General features: G+C 40.4%; 1 protein-coding gene across 3 annotated transcripts in view; it reads right to left on the bottom strand.

The window, feature by feature from the left end:
* DOCK9 (dedicator of cytokinesis 9) overlaps window positions 1-25,266 on the bottom strand; it is a 736,189-nt gene that overhangs the window by 361,509 nt on the left and 349,414 nt on the right. For all 3 annotated transcript variants that reach the window (XM_053707819.1, XM_053707821.1, XM_053707820.1), the window contains exon 9: window positions 19,099-19,160. In XM_053707819.1, the coding sequence (XP_053563794.1) occupies window positions 19,099-19,160 (62 nt within the window). The remainder of the gene's footprint in view (window positions 1-19,098; window positions 19,161-25,266) is intronic.

Raw genomic sequence — 25,266 nt, 5'->3', positions numbered from 1 at the left:
AGTTTAATGTCCAAAGAATGCATAGGCTCAAATGGAGGAGCCTGTAAAGTCTTCAGAACCAAATTAAGACTCCAAAGAGGAGAAATTGATTTAATGACAGGCTTAATACAAACTAAAGCCTGTACAACACAGTGAATATCAGGAAGTATAGCAATCTTTCTGTGAAATAAAACAGAAAGAGCTGAGATTTGTCCTTTCAAGGAACTTGCAGACAAACCCTTATCCAAACCATCCTGAAGGAACTGTAAAATTCTAGGAATTCTAAAAGAATGCCATGAGAATTTATGAGAAGAACACCATGAAATGTAAGTCTTCCAAACTCTATAATAAATCTTCCTAGAGACAGATTTACGAGCTTGTAACATAGTATTAATCACTGAGTCAGAGAAACCTCTATGACTTAGAACTAAGCGTTCCATTTCCATACCTTCAAATTTAATGATTTGAGATCCTGATGGAAAAACGGACCTTGAGATAGTAGATCCGGCCGTAACGGAAGTGGCCAAGGCGGACAACTGGACATCCGAACCAGATCCGCATACCAAAACCTGTGTGGCCATGCTGGAGCCACCAGCAACACAAAAGACTGTTCCATGATGATTTTGGAGATCACTCTTGGAAGGAGAACTAGAGGCGGGAAGATGTAAGCAGGTTGATAACACCAAGGAAGTGTCAGCGCATCCACTGCTTCCGCCTGAACATCCCTGGACCTGGACAGGTATCTGGGAAGTTTCTTGTTTAGATGAGAGGCCATGAGATCTATCTCTGGAAGCCCCCATATCTGAACAATCTGAGAAAACACATCTGGATAGAGAGACCACGCCCCTGGATGTAAAGTCTGGCGGCTGAGATAATCCGCCTCCCAATTGTCTACTCCTGGGATATGCACCGCAGAGATTAGACAGGAGCTGGATTCCGCCCAGGCAAGTATCCAAGATACTTCTTTCATAGCTTGGGGACTGTGAGTCCCACCCTGATGATTGACATAAGCCACAGTTGTGATATTGTCTGTCTGAAAACAAATGAACGGTTCTCTGTTTAGCAGAGGCCAGAACTGAAGAGCCCTGAGAATTGAACGGAGTTCTAAAATATTTATTGGTAATCTCGCCTCTTGAGATTTCCAAACCCCTTGTGCTGTCAGAGATCCCCAAACAGCTCCCCAACCTGAAAGACTTGTATCTGTTGTGATCACAGTCCAGGTTGGGCGAACAAAAGAAGCCCCTTGAACCAAACGATGGTGATCTATCCACCATGTCAGAGTGTGTCGTACATTGGGATTCAAGGATATTAATTGTGATATCTTTGTATAATCCCTGCACCATTGATTCAGCATACAAAGCTGTAGAGGTCTCATGTGAAAACGAGCAAAGGGGATCGAGTCCGATGCTGCAGTCATGAGAACTAAAACTTCCATGCACATAGCCACTGAAGGGAATGACTGAGACTGAAGGAGCCGGCATGCTGCGACCAATTTTAAACGTCTCTTGTCTGTTAGAGACAGAGTCATGGAGACTGAATCTATCTGGAAGCCTAAAAAGGTGACCCTTGTCTGAGGAATCAAGAAACTTTTTGGTAAATTGATCCTCCAACCATGTTTCCGAAGAAACAACACTAGTTGATTTGTGTGAGATTCTGCAGTATGTAAAGACTGAGCTAGTACCAAGATATCGTCCAAATAAGGAAACACCGCAATACCCTGTTCTCTGATTACAGATAGTAGGGCACCCAGAACCTTTGAAAATATTCTTGGAGCTGTTGCTAGGCCAAATGGAAGAGCAACAAATTGGTAATGCTTGTCTAGAAAAGAGAATCTCAGAAACTGAAAGTGTTCTGGATGAATCGGAATATGAAGGTATGCATCCTGCAAGTCTATTGTGGACATATAATGTCCTCGCTGAACAAAAGGCAGAATAGTCCTTATAGTCACCATCTTGAAAGTTGGTACTCTTACATAAAGATTCAAAATTTTTAGATCCAGAACTGGTCTGAATAAATTTTCTTTCTTTGGTACAATGAATAGGTTTGAATAAAACCCCAAACCTTGTTCCTGAGAAGGAACTGGCATGATTACCCCTGAAGACTCCAGATCTGAAACACACTTCAGAAAAGCCTGAGCTTTTACTGGATTTACAGGGATGAGTGAGAGAAAAAATCTTCTCACAGGAGGTCTTACTTTGAATCCTATTCGATACCCTTGAGAGACAATGCTCTGAATCCAATGATTTTGGACAGATTTTATCCAAAAATCCTTAATCTGTCCCCTACCATCTGAGCTGGCATGAGGGCCGCACCTTCATGCGGATTTAGGGGCTGACTTTGGTTTCCAATTTGAGGAAGGCTTCCAATTGGAAGCAGATTCCTTGGGGGAAGGATTGAGTTTTTGTTCTTTATTCTGACGAAAGGAACGAAAACGGTTAGAAGCCTTAGATTTACCCTTAGGTTTTTTATCCTGAGGCAAAAAAACTCCTTTTCCCCCAGTGATAGTTGAAATAATAGAATCCAACTGAGAACCAAATAAATTATTACCTTGGAAAGAAAGAGATAGTAATCTAGATTTAGATGTCATATTAGCATTCCAAGATTTAAGCCACAAAGCTCTTCTAGCTAAAACAGCTAAAGACATGGATCTAACATCAATTTTGATAATATCAAAAATGGCATCACAAATAAAATGATTAGCATGTTGCAGTAAGCGAACAACGCTAGATATGTCAGAATCCAATTTATGTTGCGCTAAATTTTCCAACCAGAAAGTTGATGCAGCCGCAACATCACCCAAAGAAATAGCAGGTCTGAGAAGATGACCTGAATATAAATAGGCCTTCCTTAGATAAGATTCAAGCTTCCTTCCCCATCAACTTTGGGGATTTTTTCCCAAAACTCTATAGATTTTGCTGGTAAAAAATACAATTTTTTAAACCTTGAAGAAGGAATAAAAGAAGTACCTGGCTTATTCCATTCCCTAGAAATCATATCAGAAATAGCCTCAGGAATGGGAAAAAATCCAGGGGAAACCACAGGAGGTTTAAAAACAGCATTTAAACGTTTATTAGACTGAACGTCAATAGGACTGGTTACCTCAATATCCAAAGTAATTAACACTTCTTTTAATAAAGAATGCATATACTCTATTTTAAATAAATAAGTAGATTTGTCAGTGTCAATGTCTGAGGAAGGATCTTCTGTTTCAGATAGATCCTCATCAGAAGAGGATGAATTATTATGTTGTTGGTCATTTGAAATTTAATCAGCTAAATGAGAAGTTTTAAAAGACCTTTTACGTTTATTAGAAGGTGGAAATGCAGACAAAGCCTTCATAATAGAATCAGAAACAAATTCTTTAAAATTTACAGGTATATCATGCACATTAGAAGTTAAAGGAACTGCAACTGGCAATGTACTATTACTGATAGAAACACTGTCTGCATGTAAAAGTTTATCATGACAACTATTACAAATGACATTCGGTGGAATAATTTCTACAACTTTACAACAAATGCACTTAGCTTTGGTAGAACCGATGTCAGGCAGCAATGTTCCAGCAGAAACTTCTGAGGCAGGATCAGATTGGGACATCTTACACAATGTAAGAGAAAAAACAACATATAAAGCAAAATTATCTATTTCCTTATATGTCAGTTTCAGGAATGGGAAAAAATGCAATAGCATAGGCCTCTGAAAGCAAAAAACAAGAGGCAAACAAACAAGGGGTATTGAAATAATGAAAAAAATTTGGCGCCAAGTATGACGCACAACGTAACGTAAAGTCTTTTTTTGGCGGCAAAAATGACCGGAAATGACACACTTGCGTCACTAATGACGCCGCCGTGTGAAATATCTCGGCGTCACGTATGACGCCGGAAATGACGAAGTTGCGTCATAAACGTACTTTTTCGCGCCAAAAAACTTTTCGCACCAAAAATGACGTAATAAAGTTTAGCATTTGACGCAACCGCGGGCCTAATACCCGCAATACAAGAAGTAGTCAATTGAAAAAAGACTAAACCCCAGGTAAGAAATAAATTTCTTAAAAAATGTTTACATTCCCAAATATGAAACTGACAGTCTGCAGAAGGAAATACATGAACCTGACTCATGGCAAATATAAGTACAATACATATATTTAGAACTTTATATAAATGCATAAAGTGCCAAACCATAGCTGAGAGTGTCTTAAGTTATGAAAACATACTTACCAAAAGACACCCATCCACATATAGCAGATAGCCAAACCAGTACTAAAACAGTTATTAGTAGAGGTAATGGTAAATTGAGAGTATATCGTCGATCTGAAAAGGGAGGTAGGAGATGAATCTCTACGACCGATAACAGAGAACCTATGAAATAGACCCCCGTTAGGGAAATCATCGTATTCAAATAAGTGATACTCCCTTCACATCCTTCTGACATTCGCTGTACTCTGAGAGGAATCGGGCTTCAACAATGCTGAGAAGCGCATATCAACGTAGAAATCTTAGCACAAACTTACTTCACCACCTCCATAGGAGGCAAAGTTTGTAAAACTGAATTGTGGGTGTGGTGAGGGGTGTATTTATAGGCATTTTGAGGTTTGGGAAACTTTGCCCCTCCTGGTAGGATTGTATATCCCATATGTCACTAGCTCATGGACTCTTGCCAATTAAATGAAAGAAACAAACATTTTCTCAGTAGCCACAGCCCATTTTAAAAGGGACATTAAGCAGCCTTTTCCGGATGTTAGTCCTGAGACGTGCAAAGGAGCATGAATGTGCAGGCACAGTCATGTTATTTACCTCCTCAGTTTAAGGAACTTTACTATGAAACCTCACAGTAATGTGTGACAACACTGATGAAGTTAATTGGTTTATTTTTATTTTAACATGTAGCTGACAGTAGCTGAAAGATAGCTGTTCACAGAGCACTTACAATTGCGAGCTGAAGAAAGTTTTGAGGCAAAATCTGTTCACTTTTTACGTAGAGATGTGCAGGTGATATCTTCTTATAAGCTTTTTACAGTTATACTGCAACATTTTCAAGTGATTATAGCTATATATAGCACATGAGTATTCTGCCCTTTTAATGGTTTCAGATTTTTGCTTCTACTGAGCTTGCTTGAAATATATCAAAATAATTTACATTAAACCTTTACATTTCAGTGACCACTACTCTGTTTCACAAAACACACAAAAAATAAATACATAAAAAACAAAAACTATCAGACATTAAAATCAATCTGTGTGCCAAATTTAATAAGACTGACAGAGCAGTTTCTGCTATAGTTTCAGCAAAGCCTTTTGAATCTTAAGAGACACATTAAATAATCAGTTTATTCAGAATTCTCAACATTTCCACAAAGGCTGCCCACAAAAGAAATGTGTTCATTTAATCCAATGTTACAAGCACCTGAAGAAAATGGTTAAAGGGACAGTAAAGTTATAATTAAACTTTCAAGATTCAGAAAGAACATGCAATATTAAAGGGACATACTACTCATATGCTAAATCACTTCAAACTGATGCAATATAACTGTAAAAAGCTGACAGGAAAATATAACCTGAGCATCTCTATGTAAAAAAGGAACTCACCAGAGTAAGTTATGTGTAAAAAGTTATACTCAGCTGCTGCCCAGTTGCAGGTAAAAAAAGAAAAAGAAATGAACAGCAGCCAATCAGCATCAACAGTGCTGAGGTCATGAACTATTTTACTGTGATGTCATGAGATTTCACTTAACTCTCATGAGATTTCATAGTAAACTTCCTTAAACTGAATAGGGAAATAAGATGAGTGTGCACGAAAGCTCACTTCCTTAGCTGCCCCGGGACAGAAATAGTGATTTGCTGCTTAGAAGTCCTTTACAATGGGATGTGGCTACTGAGGAATTATTGAGGTAAAATATATTTTTCTTTTTTACATAGAGATGTTCAGATGATATTTTCTAGTCAGCTTTTTACAGCTATGCTGCATCACTTTCAAGTGTTTCAACATTTGGGTATCATGGCCCTTTAAATACCTTTCCAATTTACTTCTGTTACCAAATTTGCGTTGTTCTATTGGTATCTTATGCACACTCCTGAGCTCTTATTAGTCTACCTAGTTTTAATATTCAATAAAAGATACCCAGAGAATGAAGCAAATTTGATAACAGAAGTAAAATTAGAAAGTTGATTAAAATTGCATGCTCTATCTAAATCATGAAAGTTTATTTTGACTTTACTGCCTATTTAAACATTATCTGCAATATAGTACAAAAAAAAATATCACCACTAACATTGAATAATATACAAACTTAAAACAACAAATTTATGCTTACCTGATAAATTTCTTTCTTTATGGATATGGCGAGTCCACGGAATCATCAATTACTAGTGGGCATATCACTCCTGGCGAGCAGGAGGCGGCAAAGAGCACCACAGCAAAGCTGCTATATATGTCACTTCCCTTATCCATAACCCCCAGTAATTCAGCCGAAGGGAAATGGAAAAAGAAGATAACACAAAGGTGTACAGGGGCCTGAGGTTTTAGTTAAAAATAACTGTCTTAAAATAAAGGGTGGGCCGTGGACTCACCATATCCGGTAAGAAATAAATCAGGTAAGCCTAAATTAGGTTTTCTTTCCTAAGATATGGTGAGTCCACGGAATCATCAATTACTAGTGGGAACCAATACCCAAGCTAGAGGACACAGATGATTAGGGAGGGACAAGACAGGTAACCTAACCAAAAGAAGCCTCAACCGAGACAAAGCATCAAATTTGGAAAATAATGCAAAAGAAAAAGAAAGTAGCAGACTTGCAAATCTGTAGCACAGAAGCTTAATTTTCAATGCCCAAAAAGAAGAGACAGCCCTCGAATAATGAGCCATAACTCTCTCAGGAAACTGCAGCCCTGCAGTCTGAAAATCAAATGAAGTAAACTTCTCAACCAGAAAAAAAGAGTAGCAGTAGTTTTCTATTACAGAGAAAACAAACAAAAACAGAAACCCGCACAACGTCCAAATTGTGCGCACACATACCTCATAATAAGAGAAAGTGAATCACACTGCAAAGCTTAGAGTACCTAAACTCTCCAAACAGAAGATATAACAAAAAAGAAAACATTCCAAGATAAAATTTCAAAATCTATGGAATGCTACGGCTCAAACTGAGCCTACTGCAAAACCTTAAAAACAAGGTTAAAAACTCCAGGAGGAACAACAGACTTAAACACAGGCCTGATGCTAAGCCAGGGTCTGACAAAAAGGTTACACGTCTGACACATCCGCCAGACACCTGTATAAAAAAAGAATAACGCAGACATCTGACCCTTCAGATAACTGAATGACAAAACGTCCTCCAGAACGTTCCAGAGAAGGGCAAAATCCCTAGGAATTCCGAACCTACTTTCAAGAGTAGTCCATAGATTCACACCAATCAGGAAATATATGCCATACTTTATGGTAAAATTTACTAGTAACAGGCTTGCAAGCCTGAACCATGATCTCAATGACCGATTCAGAAAAACCACGCTTAGACAAAACTAAGCATTCAATCTCCAAGCTGAAAGCTACAGAGAAAACAAAAGTTGGATGAAAGAATGGACCCTGAATCAGAAGGTCCTTCCTCAGGAACAACCACCAAAGGTGGAAACATTACATCTCCGCTAAGTCAGAATACCAGATCCTGCGACTATGCAGGAACAAGTAAAACACTGATGCTCACTCCCATATGATACGATCAGTAACTCGAGAAAAGAGAACAATCAGACTGAAATCCCAAGGAACCGCCAGGGAATAAAGAACATAACTTGGAAGCTAGGCGAACTGCCATTTCCAACTCCAACACCCCCCATTTGAGGGATAACTTGGAGAACACCTCCGGGAGAAGCGCCCACCTCCCGGGATGAAAAAACTGACTGCTCAAAAAGTTGGCTCCCGGTATTCACTCTAGAAATGTAAATAGAGGATAAATAACGAATAAGATCGTCCGCTCACCTAACTCCACGCCAGTCATGGCAAAGGAACTCCAGGTTCCTCCCAGGTGGTTAATGTAAACCACTGAGAAGAAATTGTTCAACTAGAAACTGAAAAACCGGGTAAGACAACTGAGGCCAAGCCATCAGAACATTGTAGATCACTCTCTACTCCAAGATGATTATGGGTAGAGCAGACCCCTCCCAAGTCCCTAGTCAACAACCCAACAGGTTAGTGACCTGTGGAAACTATTACTCAGGAAGGTCTCTGGAAGCGTGTGCCCCGAGACAGATGCTCCTGAGAAAACTAAAACATTCTCGAGAATGTGGGTAACGACTCCGCTACCTCTTACAAGCAAAGCAAGCGCTCTACAACTAATTCCTCTCTCTTATCCACAGGGAAGAAACTCATGTCGACAGATCTAGATCTAGCCTCCAAAACAAAGCCACAAGATCCTCGGTCCACTAGCTGAACATGCATAATTGCAGACTCTCAGATGGTTTAAACAAAGGGATGATGTCCAATGAAGCAACCATCAGACCTTTACCTCCAACACTGATCCACTAAAGGGCCAAACAGAAAAGTGCCGAAAGAGGCAAGAAGAAAGAATTCTCTATTTCCTGACCACTGACAAAAATATTTCCAGAGATAGGGAAACTAGTCTATTCCCTAAAAAAACTACCTCTGTAGCTGGAACAAGGGAACTCATTTTCAGATTCACTTCCACTTGAGGAATGAAGATAGACAACAAGATCTCGGAATGAGATCCATTATGACGTCCAGGAATGGCACCACAGCAATTCCCTTAACCCTGATCACTGCCAATACAGTCACAAACTGAAAGTGATTGACAGAAAGACAAAACTCAGAAGTTCAAAAGGAAGAATGGTGTCACTGGTTTCCATTTGAAGTACGGTACTCTGAGACAACCTGTTGAGACACTTTAGGTCTACTAAAGGGCAAAAAAATCCCTCCTATTCGGTAACTACAAACCTGAATGATAACATCCAAGGTCCTGTTCTCTTTCAGGAACTGGAACTATTACTCACAGGGAAGAGAAGCCCCAAACGCACTACAAAAATGCCTCACAGCTATCTGGCCTGCAGATAAAATTGAGAGAAGAAACCTGCCTCAGGCAGGGAAGGAACGCATACTACGTAGTAACCCTGAAGTACTATGTCCACAGACTATCTGGGACATCTCATATCCATGTTTGAAGACAGAGAGAATCAACCCCCCCCATTTAGACCAATCCCGGATTGGGGGAAAACTCCTTTATATCAGAACAATTCCTGTCGGCTCAGGACCAAACAAGCTCTTACCTTTGCAGGTATGCACCAGAATCTTGGATTTAGAGGAAAAATCCACTGTCCATAACGCCCCGCGGGCTAGTACAACGCCAGATATCTTGACTCCTGGCTGAATTAGTTTAGTAGCATCAGAAATAGAGAATTGGCTAGTTTAAGCGCCTTAATTCTGTACTGGATCCGCTCCAAAGGAGTCTCTAACATATTAGAATCAAAAAAGGCATTGCACCAATAAGATGCCACACTTGACAATACAAACTTGGATGTAAGTCACCAGCATAGTCCATTGATCCTGAAAGGACAGCTATTCTCTCTAGGAATCATAATTCTCTTAGCCAGAGTAGAAATGTCCTACTACTTTAGGCACCATGCACCCTGATAACTAATGGAAAAAAACATAATTTATGTAAGAACTTACCTGATAAATTCATTTCTTTCATATTAGCAAGAGTCCATGAGCTAGTGACGTATGGGATATACATTCCTACCAGGAGGGGCAAAATTTCCCAAACCTCAAATGCCTATAAATACACCCCTCACCACACCCACAAATCAGTTTAATGAATAGCCAAGAAGTGGGGTGATAAGAAAAAAGTGCGAAAGCATAAAAAATAAGGAATTGGAATAATTGTGCTTTATACAAAAAAATCATAACCACCATAAAAAGGGTGGGCCTGATGGACTCTTGCTAATATGAAAGAAATGAATTTATCAGGTAAGTTCTTACATAAATTATGTTTTCTTTCATGTAATTAGCAAGAGTCCATGAGCTAGTGACGTATGGGATAATGACTACCCAAGATGTGGATCTTCCACGCAAGAGTCACTAGAGAGGGAGGGATAAAATAAAGACAGCCAATTCCGCTGAAAATAATCCACACCCAAAACAAAGTTTAAATCTTATAATGAAAAAAAAATGAAATTATAAGCAGAAGAATCAAACTGAAACAGCTGCCTGAAGTATTTTTCTACCAAAAACTGCTTCAGAAGAAGAAAACACATCAAAATGGTAGAATTTAGTAAAAATATGCAAAGAAGATCAAGTTGCTGCTTTGCAAATCTGATCAACCGAAGCTTCATTCCTAAACGCCCAGGAAGTAGAAACTGACCTAGTAGAATGAGCTGTAATCCTTTGAGGCAGAGTTTACCCGACATAAGCATGATGAATTAAAGATTTCAACCAAGATGCCAAAGAAATGGCAGAGGCCTTCTGACCTTTCCTAGAACTGGAAAAGATAACAAAAAGACTAGAAGTCTTTCGGAAAATCTTAGTAGCTTCAACATAATATTTCAAAACTCTAACTACATCCAAAGAATGCAGTGATCTCTCCTTAGAATTCTTAGGATTAGGACAAAATGAAGGAACTACAATTTCTCTACTAATGTTGTTAAAATTCACAACCTTAGGTAAAAATTTAAAAGAAGTTCGCAACACCGCCTTATCCTGATGAAAAATCAGAAAAGGAGACTCACAAGAAAGAGCAGATAATTCAGAAACTCTTCTAGCAGAAGAGATGGCCAAAAGAACAAAACTTTCCAAGAAAGTAATTAATGTCCAGAGAATGCATAGGTTCAAACGGAGGAGCTTGAAGAGCCCCCAGAACCAAATTCAAATTCCAAGGAGGAGAAATTGACTTAATAACAAGTTTTATACGAACCAAAGCTTGTACAAAACAATAAAAATCAGGAAAACTAGAAATCTTTCAGTGAAAAAGAACAGAAAGAGCAAAGATTTGTCCTTTTAAGGAACTTGCAGACAAAACTTATCCAAACCATCCTGAAGAAACTGTAAAATTCTAGGAATTCTAAAAGAATGCCAAGAAAAATGATGAGAAAAACACCAAAAAAAGCAAGTCTTCCAGACTCAATAATATATCATCCTAGATACAGATTTACGAGCCTGCAACATAGTATTAATTACGGAGTCAGAGAAAACCTCTTTGACTGAGAATCAAGCGTTCAATCTCCATACTTTCAATTTAAGGATTTGAGATCCTGATGGAAAAAAAGGACCTTGTGATAGAAGGTCTGGTCTTAACGGAAGAGTCCACGGATGGCAAGGAGCCATCCGGACAAGATCCGCATACCAAAACCTGTGAGGCCATGCTGGAGCCACCAGCAGAATAAACTAACGCTCCTTTAGAATTTTGGAAATCACTCTTGAAAGAAGAACTAGAGGCGGAAAGATATAGCAGGATGATATTTCCAAGGAAGTGACAATGCATCCACTGCTTCCGCCTGAGGATCCCTGGATCTGGACAGATACCTGGGAAGCTTCTTGTTTAGATGAGAAGCCATCAGATCTATTTCTGGAAGTCCCCACATTTGAACAATCTGAAGAAATACCTCTGGGTGAAGAGACCATTCGCCCGGATGTAGCATTTGGCGACTGAGATAATCCGCTTCCCAATTGTCTATACCTGGGATATGAACCGCAGAAATTAGACAGGGGCTGGATTTCGCCCATACAAGTATTCGAGATACTTCCTTTATAGCCAGAGGACTGTGAGTCCCTCTTGATGATTGACATATGCCACATTTGTGACATTGTCCGTCTGTAAACAAATGAACGACTCTCTCTTTAGAAGAGGCCATGACTGAAGAGCTCTGAAAATTGCACAGAGTTCCAAAATGTTGATTGGAAATCTCACCTCCTGAGATTCCCAAACCCCTTGTGCTCTCAGAAACCCCCATACAGCTCCCCAACCTGTCAGACTTGCATCTGTTGAGATCACAGTCCAGGTTGGAAGAACAAAAGAAGCCCCCTGAACTAAATGATGGTGGTCTGTACCACGTCAGAGGGTGTCGAACAATCGGTTTTAAAGATATTAAATGAGATATCTTTGTATAATCCTTGCACCACTGGTTCAGCATACAGAGCTGAAGAGGTCGCATGTGAAGATGAGCAAAGGGGAACACGTCCAATGCAGCAGTCATAAGAACCTAGAATTTCCATGCATAAGGCTACCGAAGGGAATGATTGAGACTGAAGGTTTCGATAAGCTGAAACCAAATTCAGACGTCTCTTGTCCGACAGAGACAGAGTCATGGACACTGAATCTAACTGGAAACCTAAAAAAGGTTGCTCTTGTCTGAGGAATCAACATTGGTTAATTGATCCTCCAACCATGTTCTTGAAGAAACAACACTCATAAAAAGCTGGAAAGGATCTTTCCATTGAAAATGAGCAAAGGGAATTGAATCCAATGCTGTTAAAACTTCTATGCATATATAGCAACTGAAGGAAAAAATAGAGACTAAAGGTACCGACAGACGGAACCCAATACAAATTGTCCCTTGTCCGATAGAGACAAAGACAGTGACATAAACCATCTGGAAACCTAAAAAAGGTGACCCTTACGTGAGGAATCAAGAACTTTTGAAAAAAAAGATCCTCTAACTATGTCCTGAAGAGCAAGTGAATCATATGAGATTCCGCATCCTCAGGAAATAATCTGAATGAAAACAGAAAAATGAAAAATATGCATTTATTGTATCTAATGAAAACAAATAATGCTATCAGTGACCATAAAAAGGCAGAATAGTTTGAATAAAACTCCAAAACCCAGTTCCTAAAAAAAGGAACTGGAAGAAATACCCCAAAAGATTCCAGGTCTGAGCAGCGCTTGAACCCCATGGGTACCCAGCCATGCTACAACAGTATCCAAAATATATAGGACAGAAACACACTTAAAGAAAGTGTTAGCCTTACTGGAATAAAATCAAAGAAATTTGGACAAAATAGAACCAAATAAATTTCAAAGAAGTCTTAACCTGCCCCTTACCAGCCAAGCTGGAATACGGCACGTACATCGCAATATTAGGGAGCTGATTTCAAACCCCAATTATAAACATGTTACTTGGGAAAGAACTCAGGAATTCGTTCCTTAATAATAACAACCAAACTAGTATAAGCTTAAAGTTTTAGTCTTAGATCTCAATCTTGAAGCCCATAGTAACAGTTAAGAATTGAATCCAATTATAAAACAAATAATTGATTTATCTTAGAACAAAAGAAATATGGATTTTCTTTTTTTTTTTTTTTTAAAAACACAAAATTCTTCTAGCTAAAATAGCTAAAGACATAGATTAACCCTCATTTGCGAATATATTCAATAAAATGAAGACACAAATGAAATCATTAGCATGATAGTCCAGTTTAAAGGACCAGTAAAAACAGAGGACTTGCAAAATGCAAAACAACAAGACAAAATGCAACAGCACCTAGTCTAGTAAATGTTGTCCCTTTAACAATGCTAAAATAAATCATGAAGCAATTGCAATATCACAGGACCAAGAAAAGTACCTGAAACTAAATAATTTTCCATAAATAAGATACAACTATATAAAGCAAAATAAATATTATTTTGCTATAGAAACAATAGCATAATTAGAAGGAGTAGAGATAGCCCCAATAAATTGGAGAACCCTCTAAATTGAATTTAACTGCTGGCAAAGAATATAGTTTAAAACCTTGAAGAAGGAATAAAAAAGAATTCTCAGCCTATTCCATTCCCTAGTATGGGGAATTTGGAAAGAAAACCTCTGAAATCACAGAAGAAAAAAAGGCAGAAATAGTGTCAGCTAGTCTTAAAGAACTAGTTACCTTAATATCCAAAATAATCAACACCTCTTCAACAAAGAACAAATGTACTTTAATAAAAAAATTATAAAAAAGTAGATTTGTTAGTGTCAATATCTGATGAAGAGAATTTCTGAAAAAGAAAAAAACATCATCAGAGAAGGATAAATCAGTATGTTGTTGGTCATTTGAAACTTCAATAATTAAAAAAAGAAGTGAAAAAAGACCTAAAAATTGTATTAGAAGGCACAAAGTCAGACAAAGCCTTAATCAGAAAAAATATTTCTTATAAATCTTCTAAACATTTCTTGTACTTAAGAATGGTAATGTATAAAGCATAAATACTAATGGAATCTGCATGTAAAAGTATATCATAATAACTTATTACAAACCATAGCTAAAGATAAACATTTATAACATTTAAAATAAATGAACTTAGCTTTGGTAGAACTGAAACTCAGTTAAAGGGACAGTCTACACCAGAATTTTTATTGTTTTAAAAGATAGATAATCCCATTATTACCCATTTCCCAGTTTTGCATAACTAACACATTTATAATAATATACTTTTAACCTCTGTGATTATCTTGTATCTAAACCTCTGCAAACTGCCCCTTTTTTCAGTTCTTTTGACAGACTTGCAGTCTAGCCAATCAGTGCCAGCTCCCAGATTACTTCACGTGCACAAGCACAGTGTTATCTATATGAAATATGTGAACTAACACCCTCTAGTGGTGAAAAACTGTTAAAATGCAATCTGAAAGAGGTGGGCTTCAAGGTCTAAGAAATTAGCATATTAACCTCCTAGGGTAAGCTTTCAACTAAGAATACCAAGAGAACAAAGCAAAATTGGTGATAAAAGTAAATTGGAAAATTGTTCAAAATTACATGCTCTATCTGAATCATGAAAATTTATTTTGGCCTAGACTGTCCCTTTAAGCATTTTTCCAGAAGTGGCTTCTGACTCAGGGTTACTCGCAGACATCTTGCAATATGTAATAGAAAAAACAACATATAAAGCAAAATTGATCAAATTCCTTAAATGACAGTTTCAGGAATGGGAAAAAATGCTAGTGAACAAGCTTCTAGCAACCAGAAGCAATAATTAATGAGACTTAAATAATGTGGAGACAATAGTGACGCCCATATTTTTTAGCGCCAAAAAAGACACCCACATTATTTGGCGCCTAAATGCTTTTGGCGCCAAAAATGACGCCACATCCGGAACGCCGACACTTTTGGCGCAAAAAAACGTCAAAAAAATGACGCAACTTCCGGCGACACATATGACGCCGGAAACAGAAAAAAAAATTTGCGCCAAAAAAGTCAGCGCCAAGAATGACGCAATAAAATGAAGCATTTTCAGCCCCCGCGAGCCTAATAGCCCACAGGGAAAAAGTCAAATTTTAAGGTAAGAAAAAAAAATGATTAATTCATATGCATTATCCCAAATATGAAACTGACTGTGTGAAATAAGGAACGTTGAACATCCTGAGTCAAGGCAAATAAATGTTTGAACACATATATTAAGAACTTTATATAAAAGTGCCCTACCATAGCTTAGAGTGTCACAGAAAATAAGACTTACTTACCCCAGGACACTCCTCTACAAGTAGTAGAAAGCCAAACCAGTACTGAAACGAGAATCAGTAGAGGTAATGGTATATATAAGAGTATATCGTCGATCTGAAAAGGGAGGTAAGAGATTAATCTCTACGACCGATAACAGAGAACCTATGAAATAGACCCCGTAGAAGGAGATCATTGAATTCAAACAGGCAATACTCTCCTCACATCCCTCTGACATTCACTGCACGCTGAGAGGAAAACCGGGCTCCAACCTGCTGCGGAGCGCATATCAACGTAGAATCTAGCACAAACTTACTTCACCACCTCCATAGGAGGCAAAGTTTGTAAAAACTGATTTGTGGGTGTGGTGAGGGGTGTATTTATAGGCATTTGAGGTTTGGGAAACTTTGCCCCTCCTGGTAGGAATGTATATCCCATACGTCACTAGCTCATGGACTCTTGCTAATTACATGAAAGAAAGGAAACCCTGACTTCTCCCATTCCTGTGAATAAAAACTCCTAGCATGGTCTGGAACAGAAAAAACTTCCACAGAAGAATCCTAGTACTTCTAAAGTTTAATAGATTCTATAGGGTTGACAACGACAGACGTATCTGAGTCGCTCCAAGGTAGCCAAAACCTCCTATACTATACACGAAGGTATCAAGCTTAAATCTTAAGAATACTACTTCAGTATCAAATTAAAGAATTACCTTGTCCAAATCTGAGATTTTACCCTGAGAGGCTACCGACGTATTCTCCTCATCAGATCTATAAGGAAAGGCAACCAGTGTAGCAGCAGGAGATACAGAAACCTTACTAACTAAACCTCTGATTTTCCTTTTGTGATTTCCCTTTAGAACAGGAATAACAGATAATGCCACAGATATCAAAAATACCTGGGCAGCAATATCCGCAGGAAAAAAAGCTCCACCAGGAGACAGAGCAACTGCAGGGCACTGCATGTGACGCCATTAAGGCTTAGGACAGACAAGGAAAAAGCTGTGGCATTGCCAGAACCGCTTCATCCAGAGAGACATAGGGCTGAGAGATCTCTACAAACTTGGATCCAGGCTAAGTATGCAGCACACATAATTGAAGACAAACAATTTTGCCCACAATACATAACAATATGTTAAACCAGTGACAAGAGACACTTTTCTACTGTAAAAAGAAATTTATGCTTACCTGATAAATTTGTTTCTTTTTAGATACGATGAGTCCACGGATTTCATCCTTACTTGTGGGATATCGCCTCCTGGTCAGCAGGAGGAGGCAAAGAGCACCACAGCAGAGCTGTATATATAGCTCCTCCCTTCCCTCCCACTCCAGTCATTCGACCGAAGTTAGGAAGAGAAAGGAAAAGCTAAGGTGCAGAGGTGACTGAAGTTTAACAAAAATAAAGACCTGTCTCATAAAAACAGGGTGGGCCGTGGACTCATCGTATCTAAAAAGAAACAAATTTATCAGGTAAGAATAAATTTCCTTTTCTTTTTAAAGATACGATGAGTCCACAGATTTCATCCTTACTTGTGGGATACAAACCAAAGCTATAGTACATGGATGAAAATGGAGGGACAAGACAGGGAACCTAAATGGAAGGCAGCATTGCTTGAAGAACCATCCTCCCAAAAGCAGACTCAGCTGAGGCAAAGGTATCAAATTTGTAAAATTTGGAAAAAGTGTGAAGAGATGACCAAGTTGCAGCTTTGCAAATCTGTTCAACAGAAGCATCATTTTTGAATGCCCATGAGGAAGCCACAGCCCTAGTGGAATGAGCTGTAATTCGTTCAGGAGGCTGCTGTCCAGAAGTCTCATATGCAAAACGGATGATACTCTTCAGCCAAAAAGAAAGAGGTAGCCGTAGCTTTCTGACCCCTACGTTTCCCCGAAAAAACGACAAACAAGGAAGACGATTGACGAAAATCCTTAGTCGAATGTAAGTAGAACTTTAAAGCATGGACCACGTCCAAATTATGTAACAGACGCTCCTTCTTAGAAGAAGGATTAGGACACAAGGAAGGAACAACAATTTCAAATAAGCGTGTGTGGCAGACTAGAATAGTTTTCTGGCAAATTTCTGATTCGATCTTCTGGAACTGTTTTCGAGATCTTCCAATTGATCCTCTAATCTCTTATTCTGTGCTGATTGATCTTGGATGGCGGTATGGATATTGCGGATATCCTCCACCATTTCATCGAGTTTTTCCTCGATTTCAGTAGTGCGCCCTCCTATCTCCAATATATCTTGCTTCAGCTTGGCTAATGCTATTTTAAGTTCTTGTTGGAAAAGAGCCTTTATTTGTACAAGTAATTATTTATTTGGCATAGTTAGTTGATTAGGTTCAGCAGATTCTTCAGTCGTCGGAGAAGTGCGATTTCCCGCTGGTGATAACGAAGCTTCCATTGTCTTCTGCTTAAGATGGAAGCGGCAGTCTTTCACTGTTTGTGATTTATTCTTCATGTTGAGGATATTGATAGACCAAGACGTTGGGGTAGTATTGAAGGAGGAGATCTGCTTGTGTTGCAAGGGGGAGTCCTCAGCATTATCTTATTAACTCATTTAACAGTCAAGTTGGGTCAGATGGGAGGGTTACTTTAGGTTCAAACTTTACATACTGTTGCTGCTACCCCTATGCTTCCCTGTTTAGGGCATAATATGATATACTGTGGTGAATAAGGCTTCGCCTAAATTTTCAGTTGAGACTATTGTCTGCTATGCTTCTTCACATGAAATTAGTACAGCTACTAAGAGCTAGTTGTCCTTTCTCAACGTGTCTTCCCCTAACTTCCCACCTATGTTACTTATAGCTTCAACAGTGGGGCAGGGGGAGCAATGTACAGGAAAAAATATTTACTATGTTAATTTTATCCCAACACCTGAATACATTACATACAGTAAATACAGCAGGATCACGACCTCACATTGTCAGCAGGTAAGACAACAAGTCTAATAGATACTGATATGTATAGAAAATCACAAAAGTTTAACCACCATGATAAAGCAAAATGCTGAATGTTTTTTTTTAAATCTAATAAATAAAGTTTGTTTATTATTGTCTTTATTGACCCAGCAACTTATTTTTAATTTTCCAACTTTCTCTTACAAAGCATTTACAATGAAGGTGATTATTCCAACTATTTTAATAAGGTAAAACGTACAAATGTATGTTGATGATGTTATGAAGTTAAAACACGTTATAGGTATGAATGTAACCCATGGAAAGATTAAAATATTGGTAGAAGGTAAAAAAGCTGGCTTAGCAACCTTATATCCTTAGATTTTATATTTTCATTTTCTTATTAATAGGACGCCATTAATTCATGATACACTACAAGGTTTTCACAAATAACCCATAAAGACACACAGCATGAAAATCAGAGAAGCTGTCACGTGGCTTGTCATTTGAAAGCAATTGAGAAAGACAACCTATGCATATACAAAAATGACTGACATTATGACATTAGTTAGGTCTATGTGATGATAATCACATACTGATTATGAATTCCCAAACTATGTCATGCTTACTACACAGCTGTATAAGCATAAAGAACTATGTAAATCAGAAAGATACTCTGAAAACACTAAATGAACTCTGAATGAAAATTGTATTTTTAATTAAAAAATGTTTCATTCAGATAACTCTTCATCGGTTCATTGATCTTTAAAATCAAAACTTTTAAATATAACTGCAGGTAGTAAACATAAACATACCTTTTCAGGTAGATAACTGTCCAAGCTGGATGATGAGTTTTCAAACTTGTTTTGTTCATCATCTGAAAAAAGAAATTTAACAATTTTTAGCAAAAAACAAAACAAATTATGCTTACCTGATAATTTTATTTCCATTGTGGGGAGTAGAGTCCACAGCTTCATTCCTTACTTTTGGGAAATAAGAACCTGGCCACTAGGAGGAGGCAAAAAAAACCAGCCAAAGGCTTAAATACCACCCCCACTCCCCTCATTCTCCAGTTACTCTGCTGAGGGAACAAGGAACAGTAGGAGAAATATCAGGGTATAAATGGTGCCAAAAGATAAATTAAATTTAGGTCCGCCCACCGGAGTTACGGGTGAGAGCCGTTGACTCTCCACCCCACAATGGAAATAAAATTATCAGGTAAGCATAATTTAGGTTTTCCATCTAAAGGGGAAGAGAGTCCATGGCTTCATTCATTACTTTTGGGAAACATATACCCAAACTTTAGAGGACACTGAATGAAACCGGGAGGGCAAAAGGCGGACCCTAATCTGAGGGCACCACAGCCTGTAAAACCTTTCTCCCAAAAACAGCTTCCACCGAAGCAAAAACATCAAATTTGTAAAACTTTGTAAAACTGTGTAAGGAGGACCAAGTAGCCGCCTTACAAATCTGCTCCATAGATGCCTCATTCTTGAAGGCCCAAGACGAAGCCACAGCTCTAGTTAAATGAGCGGTGATCCTCTGAGGAAGCTTATGTCCCGCTGTCTCATAGGCCAAGCGAATCAAGCTCCTCAACCAAAACGACAAAAGTAGAAGAGGCCCTCAGCCCCTTGCACTTCCCGGAATACACCACAAAAAGAGATGTAGACTGTCTTAAATCCTTTGTAGCCTGAAGATAGAACTTTAAGGCCCGAACCACATCCAGATTATGAAGTAACCTCTCCTTAGAAGAAGAAGGGTTAGGACACAAAGAAGGAACAATTATTTCCTGATTGATGTTACCGTTAGACACCACCTTGGGGAAAAAAAAAAAACGGTGCGAAGAACAGCCTTATCCACATGAAAGACCAGATAAGGAGGCTCGAATTGCAAGGCAGCCAGCTCAGAAACTCTGCATGCCAACGCAATGGCCAACAGAAAGAGAACATTCCAGGACAGAATCTTAATGTCAATAGAATGCATAGGCTCAAACTGTACCCTCTGCAATACCTTAAGGACCAAGTTTAAGCTCCATGGGGGAGCAGACTGTCTAAAGACAGGCCCGATTCTAGACAGAGCCTGAACAACAGATTGGATGTCAGGAAGCTCAGCGAGTCTCCTGTGCAACAAGACTGATAAAGCTGAAATATGTCCCTTAAAGGAACTGGCGCCAAGATCCTTCTCCAAAACCTCTTGGAGAAAAGACAGAATCCTGGATACCTTCACCTTGTGCCAAGGATATCCGTGTTTCTCACACCAGGACAAGTAAGTTCTCCACACCTTATGATAGATGCGACGAGTGACTGGTTTTCTTGCCTGAACTAGAGAGTCAATCACACTTTCAGAAAAACCTGGGTAAGACTAAGAGTTCAATTTCCACGTAGTCAGCCTCAGAGAAACGAGATTTTGATGTTGAAAGGGACCCTGTTCCAGCAGGGTAACCTCCATGGCGGAGAGGATGGTATCCCACCAGATCCGCAAACCACGTCCTCTGCGGCCACGAAGGATCAATCAGGATGGCAGAAGCGCGCTCCAGCTTGATTTGTGCCACTACACGAGGTAGAAGTGGTAAAGGTGGAAAAATGTAAGCTAGGCTGAATCCCCAAGGCACCACTAAGGCATCAGCTCCGCCTGGGGATCACTCGACCTCGACCCGCATCGGGGTAGCTTGCAATTGAGTCTGGACGCCATGAGCTCTATCTCCGGCGTTCCCCATCTGAGACAAATCTCCGCTAACACTTCTGGGTGAAGAGACCATTTCCCCCGATGGAAGGATTGCCTGCTGAGAAAGTCTGCTTCTCAGTTGTCCACACCTAAAATGTGGATCGCTGAGAGCGAGCAACTGTGGGACTCCACCAACTCCAAAATCCAAGACACCTCCCTCATTGCTAGAGAGCGCCTCGTTTTCCCCCTGGTGGTTGTTGTAAGCCACCGAGTTAATGTTGTCGGTCTGGAATCTGATGAAGCCGAATGACCCAGGAGGCGGCCACGCCCTCAGAGCTTTGAAGATTGCTCGAAGTTCCAGAATATTTATGGGAAGGAGAGACTCCTCCAGAGTCCATTTTTCTTGTGACAATCAGGCACCCCAAACAGCTTTCCATCCTGTCAGACTTGCGTCCATTGTCACAATCTTACAGGACGGTCTCAGGAAGGATGTCTCCAGGGACAGATGCTCCGGATTGATCCACCAAGATAGGGAGTCCATGGTTCGAGCATCCATGGATATCCGCTGTGATATATCTGAATGATCGCCGTTCCACTGTCTCAACATGCACAATTGAAGAGGTCTGAGATGGAACCTGGTGAAAGGGATGACGTCTATGCTGGAAACCATGAGCCCAATCATCTCCATACACTGAGCCACCGAAGGGCTTGAGTAAGACTGAAGGGCAAGATAGGTGGACACAATCATCCTGTGTCGATCTGTGAGAAATATTTTCATGGACATTATCGTGCCCAGGAACTCCACCCTGTTGCTGGGAACCAGGGAACTCTTTCCCGAGTTGATCTTCCAACCGTGAGATTGGAGCAATAAAAGAAGAGCCCTCAAATGATCCTCTGCAAGGCTGAACAACGGCGCCTGGACTAGGATGTTGTTCAAATAGGGCGCCACAGCAGTGCCCCTGGATCTGGCCACTGCAAGAAGCACCCCCAGAACCTTTGAGAAGACTCTCGGGCCATCGCCAGGCCGAAAGGAAGGGCTACAAACTGGAAGTGTTGGTCCAGAAACGCAAATCTTAAACTTGAAGTGGTCCCTGTGAATTGGAACATGAAGGTAAGCATCCTTCAAGTCTATTGTCGTCATGAACTGTCCCTCTTGAACTAGGGGCAGAATAGATCTGATCATTTCCATTTTGAACAATGGAACAGCCAGAAACTTGTTTAAACACTTTAGGTCCAGAATTGGGCAGAACGTGCCCTCCTTCTTTGGAACCACAAAGAGATATGAATAGTACCCTAGACCCCTTTCTGCTCGGGGTACTGGTACGATAACACCAAGAGAGGAGAGATCCCTCACACAATCTAGAAAGGCCTCTCTCCTTTCCGGTCTTGAAGACAGGTTTGACAGGAGGAATCTGCACCTGGGCGGATGGGATCTGAACCCTATCCTGTAACCCTGGGATAAAACCTCCAGAACCCTGGGATAAAACCTCCAGAACCCAAGGGTCCTGAACGTCCTGCAACTAGGCTTCAGAGAAGAGAGACAATCTGCCCCCTACCTGGTCTGGAGACGGGTCGGGGGCCACCCATTCATGCCGATTTAGTCTCGGCGTGCTTCTTTTTCTGCTTGGACTTGTTCCAAGACTGAGCAGGCTTCCAAGTTCCCTTGGGATGATCCGCTTTTGCAGCGGGCTGCTGGCACTGGGCCTTGTCCGCGCGAAAGGGTCGAAAAGTAGATCTCTTAGACTTCGCCTTCTTATCCTGCAGTAGAAAATCTCCCTTGCCTCCCGTAATCGTGGATATGATCAAATCCAATCCTGGACCGAACTGAATCTTTCCTTGAAAAGGAAGGGACAACAGCCTCAACTTAGAGGTCATGTCCGCAGACCAAGACAGAGCCCTGTGAGCTAAAACTGAAAATCCTGAAACCTTTGCGTTCAGGCGAATAATTTGCATATTGGCATCGCAAATGAAAGAATTGGTGACCTTCAACGCCTTAATCTTCTCCTGTATCTCGTTGATGGAAGTCTCCCTCGCAACCATATCACACGGGGATTCACACCAATATGTAGCAGCTCCGGGAACTGCGGCTACAGCCGCTGCCGGTTGAAAAACAATCCCTGTGTGTTGAAACATTTTCCTTAACATGTTTTCCAACTTCTTATCCATGGGCTCTTTAAATGACGAACTATCCTTGAGAAGATAGTAGTCCGCTTCGCGAGCGTAGAGATGGCACCATCCACCTTAGGGACAGTCCCCCACAGCTCGAGCAGAAAGTCTGGAACGGGGAACAGTTTCTTAAAGGAAGAAGAAGGGGAAAAGGAAGAACCTAATCACTCCCATTCATTCCTAATATTAGCCATCTTAACAGGGACCGGGAAGGTCTGAGGCACCACCCTGCCCTTGTATACCTTATCAAGCTTAAGAATCAAAGGTTGCTCAGGAAGCTTCGGTTCCAGAACCTCCAGAGTAGCAAGCACTTGCTTCAGCAAAAAGCACAAATTCTCCATCCTAAACCTAAAGTAAGGTTCCTCCGCAGCCGGAGGATGAGATAACATGGACTCCGACCCAGAAGAAGCCTCCTCCGAAGAGTCGAAGTGGGCCTCATTGTTGTATAACGCCTCTGATATTTCCATAGGCGTATACAACCCCTGGGCCATGATAAGCCCTACAATTGTCGCTTAGCAGAACATGGTAAGACAAGGATCACTTTCGATACCGACGTTTGCAGTTGATCAGCAAAATCTGACGGCCAACGAATCTCTGCCATAGGAGTAATGGTTGGACCCTGGGGTGCCGCATGTGCACTCGAAGATGAAAGCAGGGAACGCACCTCCCAGGACAGGGAGCCCTCAGAGGTGGACAGCTCAGTAGTACTAGACATCCCTTTAGTTTTAGATGTCGCAACTTTATCAAGGCAAGTGGAACATAGTTGAGTTACAAGAACCTCCTCGCAATAAACACAGGAATGAGACTTTGTTAAAGAGGGAGTACCCTCTAACGCATCAGAGTCCTCCATAGCTTACGCTTTTATTATGGACTAGACTAGCTTAAAAACCAGGCACCTTTATACTCCAATGGACGGGGCACTCACCACCTCCTATGACCCAACTACAGAAACTGCTTCGTCTCCTATGCCGCTGATCAACAGAGGAAGTGAATATTCACACCCGGTAATCTGGGATGCCTCGCAGGACTGCCCCTGCACTAAGGAGAAAACGCACCAAAATTGGCCGCACAAAGTTTACCGGAAGTCAACCTGATGTTTCACCATTGCCAGAGCCACATTGCACACACTAACACAATAAACAATATTATGTATAAAAAAATCCCTGTTCAATAATCCCCTCTCTAGGAATATTAACCCTTGATTCCATAAGATAAAAGGCGCCACACTGTGACCCTGTCTTCTGTGTTATCATTATTAAACGATCTTACCAGAATCAACGCCGTGGAACGGGAACGCGGCCCTTAAAGTGTGACAGTCAGAAGCATCACTCGACATGGACTTGAGTGCAGGAAGCAGGCAGTAAAGCTTGTCAACGCTGATTGCTTGTGGAGCTGTTAATAGGAGTCGGGATGGTTTCCCAAAAAGACTCTCCCTGCATCTCCAGACTCCAACTTTCATCCAGGCACTCACTAAGAGGCTGACAGGACTACTTAAAACTCCAGTCCCATTCCAAAGAGTACTACCCTCCATAAGACTACTCCGAATCTTCAGCACTTCTCTGCCATCCTCCTTTGATGAAAGGCAAAGAATGACTGTGGGATGAGGGGAGTGGGGAAGGTATTTAAGCCTTTGGCTGGGGTGTCTTTGCTTCCTCCTTGTGGCCAGGTTCTTATTTCCCAAAAGTAATGCATGAAGCTGTGGACTCTCCTCCCCTTTAGATGGAAATATTCAGTAGTACAATTCATTTTTTTTGTTATATAAATTAACATTTTCTACAGGATAAAAATGCAAAACACAAAAAACAGAATTTATGCTTACCTGATAAATTACTTTCTCCAACGGTGTGTCCGGTCCACGGCGTCATCCATTACTTGTGGGAAATGTTCTCCCCCACAGGGAAAGGCAAGGAGAGCACACAGCAAGAGCTGTCCATATAGCTCCCCCTCTGGCTCCGCCCCCCAGTCATTCGACCGACGGTTAGAAGAAAAAGGAGAAACTATAGGGTGACGTGGTGACTGTAGTGTATAAAGAAAAAAATGTTCAACCTGATTAAAAAAACCAGGGCGGGCCGTGGACCGGACACACCGTTGGAGAAAGTAATTTATCAGGTAAGCATAAATTCTGTTTTCTCCAACATTGGTGTGTCCGGTCC

Source organism: Bombina bombina, chromosome 3 (genome assembly GCF_027579735.1).
Source record: "Bombina bombina isolate aBomBom1 chromosome 3, aBomBom1.pri, whole genome shotgun sequence".
In the NCBI taxonomy this organism is placed as follows: Eukaryota; Metazoa; Chordata; class Amphibia; order Anura; family Bombinatoridae; genus Bombina; species Bombina bombina.
Note: the sequence above shows the minus strand (reverse complement) of the source record. Positions and strands in the feature narration are given on the sequence as shown.